The following is a 12,315-nucleotide window of genomic DNA, read 5'->3' as shown; positions in this document are numbered from 1 at the left end:
ACCAGAAAATCCAGCATCTGTTCCACGACGCCAACAACACCAGGAGCATGTGGCAAGGCATACGGGCGATCACAGACTACAACACGCCCCCTGCCCCGGTGGATGAAGTTGATGCTGACTTCCTAAACGGACTAAATAACTTCTTTGGGAGGTTTGAGGCACTAAATCGCACTCCAGCAGTGAAGGCTGTCCCACATCAGGAAGAGGAGGTTCTCTGCCTTGACACAGCCGACGTGTGGAAGACTCTGAGGAGGGTCAACCCGCGGAAGGCCCCAGGTCCCGACAACATACCTGGGCGGGTGCTCAAGGAGTGTGCAGGTCAGCTAGCTGGTGTCCTCACGGACATTTTTAACACCTCGCTGGAGCAAGCCACAGTGCCAGCATGCTTCAAGTCTGCCTCCATCATCCCAGTGCCAAAGAAACCTCAAGTCACCTGCTACAACGACTACCGGCCCGTCGCACTGACTCCCATCATGATGAAGTGCTTTGAAAGGCTGGTAAAGGAACACATCGTCTCCAGTCTCCCCCCAACACTCGACCCGTTCCAGTTTGCCTACCGGCGAAACCGCTCCACTGAGGACGCCATCTCCTCTGCTCTTCACCTGAGCCTGGCCCACCTGGAGGAGAAGAACACCCACGTGCGGATGCTGTTCCTGGACTTCAGTTCAGCGTTTAACACCATCATCCCACAGCACCTGGTGGGAAAGCTGGAACATCTGGGCTTCAACACACCCCTTCGAAACTGGCTGCTGGACTTCCTCACCAACAGACCTCAGTCAGTCCGGGTCGGTCAGAACACCTCTGATGTCATCACCCTCAGCACGGGCTCCCCTCAGGGCTGCGTCCTGAGCCCCCTGCTGTTCACCCTGATGACATATGACTGCGTCCCCAGGTTCACCACCAATCACATCGTGAAGTTTGCGGACGACACCACGGTGGTGGGCCTCATCAGGGACGACAACGACCGGGACTACAGAGAGGAGGTGGAGCAGCTGGTGGACTGGTGCAGTGAAAACAGTCTGATCCTGAACGTGGAGAAGACGAAGGAGATCATCGTCGACTTCAGGAAAAACCGCCCCCACCATGCTCCACTGCTCATCAACAGCTCAGCTGTGGAGGTGGTCAGCAGCACAAAGTTCCTGGGGGTGCACATCACGGACAACCTCACCTGGACTGTAAACACTTCATCTCTAGTGAAGAGGGCACAGAAGCGCTTGTACTTTCTGCGGAGGATGAGGAGAGCCCGCCTGCCCCCGCCCATCCTCACAACCTTCTACAGAAGCACCATAGAGAGCGTTCTGACCAGCTGTCTCTCTCTGTGGTGTGGAGGCTGCAGAGCTTCTGACTGGAAGAATGTGAGGAGGGTGGTGAGGACAGCGGAAGGAATCATTGGGGCTCCTCTTCCCTCCATTAAGGACATTTCATCACAGCGCTGTGTGTCCCGAGCCCGTAATATCATCAAAGACCCCTCACACCCCCACCATGGACTGTTCTCCCTGCTGCCCTCTGGAAAGAGGTTCCGCAGCATCCGCTGCAGATCCACCAGGTTGTGCAACAGCTTCTTCCCCACTGCCATCAGACTGTTGAACCTTTGATCCACAATCCGAACTCTGCACCTATTGCACATTATCGGGCATCAAATGCTGCTGAACTTTTAACTTTTAGCCCTTTAAATTGTTCATCTCATTGTATTTTTCAATAACGCATTTTTTGCACAAATGCCATTTTGCACTGAACCACTGCAACTTGCACACTGTCTCTTATCCTCTGCACTGTTCACACTTTGACCACTGCTGCACTTTTTGTATTTTTCTATAACTCGTGCCATTGTGAAATATCAATGCAACGTTCATAAGCTGTATGTAACGCAATTTCGTTCTGTATGCACCCTGTGCATACAAAATGACAAATAAAGAAGTCTAAGTCTAAGTCTAAGTCTAAGTCATATGTGGGTTCTCTATGGGTACTCCAGCTCACACTCCCCCAATCCAAAAACATGACTTTTAGGTAAATTGGCGTCTCTAAATCCCTATTAGGATGGAGTATGTTTATGTTGAACGTCTCTGTGATGTCCTGCTGCTACGGACACCAAACCTTCTTTACAGTAGAAAATGGATGATTAACAGTTTTCTATTTTCTTGACTCATTTCTGATGGCCCAAAAAATCATTTAATAAATAAATTGTGTTTCTTGTTTGCTTGTAAATGAGATGTACCTGATATGACCTCCAGCAGCAGCATGAGTTTGAGGCCATTCCTGAAATCCTCCTCAATGTTCTCGATCTGTGTTCCAGCTTTCCTCAAGTGGGAGTTACACCAAGCTGTGAAGGTCTGAAAGGGAGAGACGAGGTGAGGCGGAGGGGACAGACGTTACACATGCGACTGTACAGGATGTTCTCCCACACACCAGCTGTGCACACGCAGCAGTAAAAGGTAGAAAACAAAGCAGGCACACATTCCCACAGCTGGATGGGTCCTTTTTAGGACCAGGTTGGATAATTGCTTAGTTAGGCTGTTTGAGACCTTGAGGTGACAACAGTGGCTGACTGTAAAAGGAACACACATGATGACATTTATATTCTTTTTATCTTTCCCCCTTTTTCATTATAGTGTTGTCCTATTGAAGTTAATTTTTTGGTTACCTATAAGGACAACAAATAAAGAGCTCCTCTTTTTGTAAAAGGGAATGTATAATAATATAAGGAAATAACATCATGGCTGGTGTTATGAGGTAGTGAAAGTCTGTTAACTTTTTTTTAGATGTCATTAATACATTTCTCACAGACTTAAACTCAACGCTATTTCTGACATTTTGAATTGAAAAAGCTTCCTGGATGGGAGGCGAAATGTCTTCAAACTTGGAAACGAAGTCCAATAGATTGTTTTTAACCTTTTTTGGAATGACTATGACCTGGATGACTGAGAATCTTCACCTGCATTAATGCATATATATATATATATATATATATATATATATATATATATATATATATATATATATATATATATATATATATAGATATATATAGATAGATAGATAGATAGATAGATAGATAGATAGATAGATAAAAACGAAGTACTTTTTTGAAAAGGTGATTTTTGTCGGGATTGGAGCGGTTAAACAAGACTTAGCAATGAAATAAGATTATTAATGTTTAAGATAAGAGCAAATAACTATATTATCTTATTAAAAGTGCAGCATATGTAATTTATTAGGGGCAGAAATACTAATTTCATTGGCAGATTACGTTAGTTAGCTGATCAAAAGAAAGACAAATACAATTTGTTTTTGTAGAGGATTTCAGGAAGCTTAAGTTTCTGTTGAAAATTAATAATAATAATTGAACTTTATTGATCTCACAATGGAGAAATTCCCTCTCTGCATTTAACCCATCCCCTTGGGAATGGGTTAAATTGAACCAGGTACTTGTGACCTCCTCAGAGCACAAGCGCACTGCTCTAACCACCAGGCCAACACTCCCCTAGAATAACCTAATTCAAAACTTAATGCATTAGCTTTTTGCATCAAAAAACAAACCTTTTATTATGTTTAAGCAGTCAGAAAAAGTCTTCTGTCTTTAATTGTCTTGCACTCACTAGTTCTTCACATGCACTTTTAGAGAAAAACCCAAAACATGGCAACATTAGGATACTGAGGGCCGGATTTATCAAGATCCAATTTTGCGTGCAGTAATTTGCGCTCGCAAACTGGAATTTTGCGCGAGGGGCTGAACCATGGTTTGCAGGTGATTTAACAAGAGTGATTGCGTAACTGGTGGCAGGTGCAAAACTGTTGGAGACGCCCTATTTAAATGATGGTTTTGCGCGTTTTGTGGTTTGCGGCAAAGTAGGCTAGTTTGTAGTTTGTACAAACTAGTGCTTTAAGAAATTTAAGTCTTACAGTGACACCCAACGAAAAAAATAATATATATATATATATATATATATATATATATATATATATATATATCAGTGGCGGCTGGTGAAAAATATTTTTGGTGGGGCTGATATAGCCTAGTGTATGTCTCCAACTAACCCGGAATAAGAATTCAAATAAACAATTGGACAATACATACAATTTAACAGTAATGATTTAATTTACTATATAATAACAGTAACAGTGATGATTTGGGTCACTGTGACGGGGTTCTTTGGCCTCCAAGAATCCAGTCTCAGTCGGGTTACCGGTGTTGGTGATTTATTGAGCTCAAAAACTCAAAACAGGGTGCAAAAGAAACTAAACATGTACAAGATACTCTGGGCCTCAGCCTCCCTCCAGTTACCAGCAATGTAACAAAGAAACAGAAAACAAAAATTGCCGCTTTTCTTCCCACAGCCCTCATTAAATAGTTTAAGCCCCTCACCTCAGGCTCTCTTATTTCTGATTTCTTCTCATTAATCAGTTTTGTCCATATATTACCTCCACAAACAATTGATGTACAAAAACAAATAATTTTTACAACTTAATTCTTTTACACAGATTCATTGACTTATTCAATTACACCAAACTGGGTTGGTGTAACACACACACACACACACACACACACACACACACACACACACACACACACACACACACACGGCTAACCCCACTGAAATATTAAGTGTGCACCCTCAATACGCCAGCAGGTAACCAGGAACAGCTTGTGTGTTTTAAGTTAATAGAGCTACTGATCTCAGCGCGAGTGTATTGGTCCTCACAAACACAGTATAACAGGAATGTGTGTGTGGCGCGCAAAGTTAGAGAGGTTGTTTTAAGCGACGAGGTGGATTCGTCACAGTCACAATAACCATGACATGAAATGTTCATATCATACAACAGGGATGTTCTTCTGGCAAACGGGTAGATAAATAAGGATCTCACCGAATTTGGTGGAAGCTGCATCTCGCTCGTTACATTCGCCATCTTCCCTCTAATTGTCTGCACCTGCGCTTGGGTTCAGAAGCCTGTTAAAGCGCAGTATTTTCAGCGCCCCAAGACCATAAAGTTCCGAGACGCTGATTGGCCATTAAATTCACCTAGCAATAGTACATGATTGACAGATTCTCTGCAAATGTGGGTCAGTCTGATCACAGCCCCCAGAACAGAGACGGTAGGAGTCTGTCTGTGGAAATCCACAAATTAATGACAGTAGATAGGGAAATGTAGTTTATATAATTTGTTTTGCTTATAGTTACACAGTCTAGAGAGTAAAACAGACATTTATGAGTTAATTTCTAAAAATATATTTTACGTTTCTCTCTTCTTATCAGGGAGGGCGGTGCCCCAGCGCCCCCTATGGGCCGGCCGCCACTGATATATATATATATATATATATATATATATACATATATATATATATATATATATATATATATATATATATATATATATATATATATATATATATATATATATATATGTATATATATATATATATTGGCAACCTTTATTCCCTAAGGTGGTATGTGGCTGAATTTCTACTTCACTGCAGTAAAAAAAAAAAAAAACTGGTGTTTTGTATTGGCCTGTAGAAGAATGCACATACCAAATGGCTCACAAGAAGTGACTGTGGATGAGATTACTGCGCGTACGCATCCCCGCAGCATTGGCATGTTGCTCCACAGGCGCAGGGGGAGGTCGGGGTTCTCTGGTAGGGCGTCAGGGCGACATGGCATTTAGAACGTCGGACAGCACTTCGGACAGCACTTCTGAAAAACGAGATTGGGAGATCCCAGCTCTCGCTGCAACCGTACGCTGGAATGACCCAGATGCGAAAAAGTGCAATGCTGCAAGGAGTTTTGTGATATCTGGTATTGCGTGGGTCCTCCTTTTGGCTGGCTCCAAATCCATTCGGAGTTCCCCCAACAGCTCCAAAATGGCAATGCTGGATAAACGATATGTTTTGATGATCGTTTCCTCCTTTATTCCAAAAATATTCACACGGAGTGAAAAAATGTGTTCTCTGCGTCTCCTTGCTTCATTTCGATCTCTCCTTCTTGCGACAATAACCGCTGCCATGTGTGCGCAATTACGCATACAGACCATTTGCACCTTCTTTTGAAACACGTTAAATATAGAGTCAGATACCGTTAGCAAAATTGCTTTCAGGTTTGATAACTCACTTTGCGAGTGCTAAATTTATATATTTACATGTTCTCCTCCCACAAGACGCACTTTTGCGTGTAAACACCCCATATTGCATATTCATTGCAGAAAAAGTACTAAATGGATAAGAGGCGCTATTTAGAACGTTTTAAAGACAAAATCCTTTTAGCACGCTGTTGATAGATCAGTTTGTACATTTTTTAGCGTGCGCAGTGAAATAGCTCACGTTTTTATACACGCAAACCTTTGATAGATCCGGGCCTGAGTGCAGAACAGATATGCTAAACTTAACTTCACTCCATTTCCAATTCTCTACCCAAAATAATCCCTGAGACTGGAGAGAACTAAACATTTGTGTTTTCAGACTCCAGACCTCGAGGGCAGAGGCGATTCTAGAGTCTGTGGGGGCCCCAAGCAAAAAATTCTAGGGGGCCCTACTGACGAGTGTTCATCACCATTATGTTAGGCTATAAATAATCTGACACCAAAGAAAAATGTATTAAATAAAACTTTTTTTTATTCCAAATGTTCTAAACATGAACAACCTTGTTATTTTGGAAAATATAAAAGAATAAAAGTAAAGAATAAACTAATACATTAAAATAAATGTATAATAAAATAAAAAAAAAACAGTAAATTACTTTAAAAACCCAATATAAACGTTGTACAAAATATAAAGTATAGTAAGTGTAGTGAAATTATCGGGGTCCTATACTGCTTCCAGAATTGTTGCTTATGGGCCTTGGCTTGTGCAAATGCAGACACTGAGGCCCCGTCCACACGAAGTCAAACCCTGGCCTACATGCACAAATTTTTTACCAAACCAGCCTCTCATCAATTCGAAGCCGGCGTTTCGGGGGTCTGTAAACGATCTTTTTTTTATTAAGCCTTCAGAGTGCGAAGATTTTGAAACGCCGTTTTCGCGTTTCCATCTTTAAGCTCTAACTGCATTTTTTTTTACACCCATGCGTCATACTGTAGCGTCGCCTCTAAACACGCATGCGCAACACAGTATCACAACAACAATGGCGCCGTACTGTGTTGAATAGTTGCTGCTCATGCTACTCACCCTGCTGTCGGGCTTACAACAGAATCTTCTTCTTCTGGAATATCTCCAGGAAGAACAGAGCAATATCGACGACATAGTTCAGCACCTGAATTTGACTGAACCACAGAAATGGACCCGCAGGGCAACCATGTATAAATATAAGTGCGCATGCCCAACATTTCGTTGCCTATTTTTTCTTTGCCACCACAGCGCCACTTACAGGCCTGGCATACATTTTGCAGCGTTTTCATGCATTCGTGTGGTCGATCACATTTATTTTATGTCTCCGTCTTTACGACAAACGTTCTGGAAAATATTAGCGTTTCGTGTTCGTTTTGACTTCGTGTGGACGGGGCCTAAGTCCTCCAGATCCAAAGACCTTTGCACGCTATACTCTATAGAAATAAGCGCCAGTCCTGAAAGTCTCTCTTGAGACATGGAAAATGAATCATTTTCCTTCAGCTTAGTTACATAATTGCTTTCCAATTTACTGAACGATAGGCCTACAACGTCACCCATTCGCTAGGCTACGTTCATTTTCATTAAGGGAAGTCATCCACCTGGGCTGGGCAAGGCTGGATTTTGACTGGGCAAAGCCAATGTCAATCAACATTCCATCCAATCGGAATTTTTATATGCAGTTGTGCATCTCCTCAGTCACTATAGCGTTGCCACTTCATGCTCGCCTGTTGCTGTATCTACCGGGTGTACAGTAGCTGGCTCTGGGGGGCCCCCCAGCGGCTCGGGGCTCCAAGCAGTTGCTTGGTTTGCCTGTTGACAAGGTGCGCCTCTGTTCATATAGTACCTTTGTAGATTACTGCTTTAACAGTCAGTTCTACAGCAGGGATCTCTGTGGACCGTCTGCAATGTCTATAGAGACTAAAAGGGACAACTAATACAGTAAAATAAAAACAAAGTCTACTCTAAAGAAAATTTGAATTGTACTATTTTCACAATATAATGAATTTAAAAGAACCATGCATATATGTTTTTAGGTCTAATTCATCGGTCGATATTATTGTTCTTTATAAATGTTATTTCTTTACCCATCAAAATATAACCTATAGTATAACATCCATGTTTTACATTTTGCCATGTTTTAAAACCTATAAATAAAAAATAAACTGTTTGGCAGCAACAGAAAAAAATTATAAGCTGTGTTTTATTAAAAAAGTAATGTAATATTTACAGCTCCAAAAAAATGTTATTTTGCTTGATTCAGGGTAAAATGGCTCTTTAGATATGAAAGGTTGCAGACAGGAACGCGCCTATTCTCTGCCCTCCTCTAAATTAGCATTATTATTAGTGATAACCAGAGGATCCTACTCAATAGATCTGTATAAACTAACCATGATGTAATGCCATGTCTGTTTGGTCTGAATAGCATCTAGTAGTCCTCTTCACAGACACTTTGCAGCTTCCATTCCATTCAATCACTTAAAAATGCTTTCATGCTGTTTGGATTAAATTTGTTTAAGTTTAAATTCAGGGCACTAAATATGTGTTATAGCTTTTTACTGTAGAGGCGATAATTTGGCTGCATTTGGAAGAATGCGGGGGAACAGAAGCTGAGCACCTAAGAAGAGATGAGTGTGTGGGCGGAGTGAGGCACATGCTGTGCATTCATTAGAGCTGAAACAGGTTTAGTTCCCTGATTATACTTTTTCCTCTCTTTGTGCTGGATTATGAAGAAATCAAAAAGGAAATCCGTGCTGTTAAGAGTGAAAGTCTATATTTTTTATTTCTTTAATTTAGTAACATTGATATCTTCACAAAGACAACAATAGGTTAAGAAAATAGGAGCTTCTATTTTCCTGGAGCCGGACTAAAGGGACTGGAAGCAAGATGACAACATATCAGAGTTTAAGACACAATATTACAGTGAGAAAAATAAACCTTCAAATTTTTTTGAAGGTCTGCTGCCTTTTAACAAAGCAGCAGACAGGATTATTGGTAGCTCTTATCTAATTTACGCTTCTGACCATGCAGGTTAAATGATAAACATATTAAACATTAATTTAGTGAGGCGATCAAATTGGCGTTTTCAGCATCAAGTCTGTGGCGATGTTTGTGTCAGTCTCTGTTGCCCATTAGTGTCTATCTATTTTCCTCCTGGCTCCCTTTTAGTTAGTTCTATTCACCCCTGCTCCATATTAGCTCATTAGCCCATTCTTTGTTCTGTTCCCCATATATACACCACCTCAGCAGTTCCTCATTGCTGGTTTCTTATTGACTCAATGTTTAACTCTTCGTGTGTATTTCTCCCCAGCGTCTCCATTTTTTTTGTTTTCTTTTCAGTGTTCTAGGATTTGTGCTTCCGTTGCCATCAACTTGGGTCCTAAAAAGCTCCTCCAAACCTTGACACATATAGCATGTGTAGCCAGCATCAGCCCTGTCACTACCCCGATCCGTCCCAGAAGCACGATCCGTTCTGCGCATGCGCCATCAGCTCATTTGCGCATGCGCGTCCAAATATATATCAGGGTAGTCCTCGATTTTATTTTGTGAAAAATACCTAAATTAGGTTTTCCCTCCCCAAAAATAGCAAACGTACTAACATATAATGTGTTAAAGGTTAATATGTATTTCCTGAGAAAATAAGTACCTAAAAAACTTTCTGTCTCATAACTCGTCTCTGTCCTATCTGCACCCACCAGAAATGGGATTCTACCCTAATTCCTGTGGCTAACTTTTTCGGCTTTGGATTTAAACATAAATCTAGTCTTTTTGAGTTTTATGTTTTCGTTATAACATTATGGTATATAGTGCGTAATCTAAAGAAATCATTAATCATGTTTTGCTGGACTGCTCTGAGCATGTCTGATGATGACGTCACACAAGCAGTTTAACGAAGAAAATGTAAAAAGCATCAAAATTGTCTCACAAAAGTCATAAAACATTTTTTACAGATGTGTATTAGCATTCTTTAGTGAGTTAAGGATAGAAATACATTATTTTAGTACCATAATTACATTATTTATGGACATCCGGATGTATTCATGCATGCTCAGAACGGATCGTGCTTCCGGGAGGGATCAGGTAGTGACACACCGTTTTGTGGGCAGTGCGCGCCCTTCACCTTGATGCAGTAGCTTGCTATTGATTGGCACACAGGTGGTAAAACAGGGAAGTTCGAGCTTCTCTCATCTCCCTGACCAGGGGTGCATCTAAACAAGCACCTCATATAATTAGTTTCACAAATAAATCACCATTGATCACTTTCAATTATATTATTGTGCATTTAGCCTTTAGTTCACAGCTTGTTTGTGTGCAATTCGTGAATAAATATACAAAAATGATTATGCACGCCACAGAAGTTAAATGAGACAAGCAGATAATAAGCAAAAAGAAAACCTCTCAAAGCCATCCAGGTCCCGGTTTAGGAATAAAAAGAAAAGAAGATAAGGTAAGTACCTGTGTCATCTCATGCATGAAAGCTAAACCTTGTAGCAAGCTAGGCTTATTATTTACTAGTAAACTGAGACGCAAACTTTTATTTTCTGTTTTGTCCTTTTTTCTATCACAATAACTGTCATTAAAAGGCTATGTCATTTTTTTCCCAATATGTAAAACGCATCACTAATAATCGTTACTTAGCAAATAATGGAGGAAGGAAAGCCTAGGAAAGAAAGAGCTATGGCATGGAAATGCTCTTATATCTAAAAAGATAACAGAATAATGTACTCCAGTAGAAGCAGCCCTACTCTAAGATAAGAGTAATAGAAAAAAAAAAAAAATATATATATATATACATATATATATATATATATATAAATATATATATATATATGTGTATATATATATATATAGATATATATATATATATATATATATATATATATATATATATATATATATATATGTATATATATATATATATATATATATATATATATATATATATGTATATATATATATATATATATATATATATATATATATATATATATATATATACACACATATATATATATATAAATATATGTATATATATATATATATATATATATATATATATATATATATATATATATATATATATATATATATATATATATATATATGCATATATATATTTTTAAAACAAATGTTACTCGTTACTCTGGGCTTCGGTTTAATGTTTATAAATATTTATTTTACATCATGTACGCCATCCAATGCAGATAATTGGCGCCATCCACATCTAGTGAAAACTAGTGTAATTGGATGAGTCATATAACGCAAACACTCATTGGTTAGTTAAAGGAAATCATCAGAAGCAAGCAGGTGTTCTTCAAACTGTAAACATGAATTGTCTATGCCATGCTACAATGTCAGATTCAGAAAAAGATGTTGAAATGTCTGAAAGGTCGGACACAGGCGAGAGCGTATCAGGAGATGGAGACCAACAAGACCTCCCTCATCCTTGGCCCTATCTCAAAGAATTTTTCAAAATAGTCAAAAATTTAGCTTTCAATTCATATAGTGGCATCTGGCTGTTTTTTTTAAAGGTTACTTAATGCTTTTATACTTTAGGTAGTTTTTTGAGCTCATACTTTTTCACTTTTACTTCAGTAAAGAGGTCAAGTTGATACTTTGACTTTTCACAGAGTGTTTTTAAACTGCAGGATCTATACTTCTACTTAAGTAACAAATGTGTGGACTTTTGACACCACTGATGTTTAATTTATGTCTCAGCAGAAGAAACAATTATGGTTCAGTAAAACTACTCCTAAAAGTAAAGTAACAAGTTACTACCCACCTCTGGAAGTGAGTATAAGGTATGTGTTGCTTATGATGTGGGTACATCAGGATAAAGGGTATTCTACTGTATCAGAACAAAGTTAATTTTATTACTTTATTTTACTTTTACTCATCATTATTAATAAATTTAGACTGATAGTTAAAAGGCGCTTGTCAAAGTCTAGGAGTTCCCCAGAGGGATGACATGTGAAGAGGTCACATCAAGCATTTGGCATGCTGAGGTGAACGAATCGTTATCATCAGCCTATATACTTACCGGCCACTTTATTGTCCAACTGCTCGTTAACACTTAATTTCTAAGAAGCCAATCACATGGCGGCAACTCAGTGCATTTAGGCATGTAGACATGGTCAAGACAATCTCCTGCAGTTCAAACCGAGCATCATTATGGGGAAGAAAGGTGATTTGAGTGACTTTGAACGTGGCATGATTGTTGG

At 39.5% G+C, this 12,315-nt stretch overlaps 1 protein-coding gene across 1 annotated transcript in view; it reads right to left on the bottom strand.

Annotated features, from left to right (window-relative positions):
* actn3b (actinin alpha 3b) overlaps positions 1 to 12,315 on the bottom strand; it is a 48,286-nt gene that overhangs the window by 15,292 nt on the left and 20,679 nt on the right. Inside the window, 1 exon segment of the mRNA XM_038291338.1 lies at positions 2,216 to 2,330. Coding sequence (XP_038147266.1) covers positions 2,216 to 2,330 — 115 coding nt within the window.

Source organism: Cyprinodon tularosa, unplaced genomic scaffold, assembly GCF_016077235.1.
Source record: "Cyprinodon tularosa strain WSP-4 unplaced genomic scaffold, ASM1607723v1 ctg299, whole genome shotgun sequence".
Lineage (NCBI taxonomy): Eukaryota > Metazoa > Chordata > Actinopteri > Cyprinodontiformes > Cyprinodontidae > Cyprinodon > Cyprinodon tularosa.
Note: the sequence above shows the minus strand (reverse complement) of the source record. Positions and strands in the feature narration are given on the sequence as shown.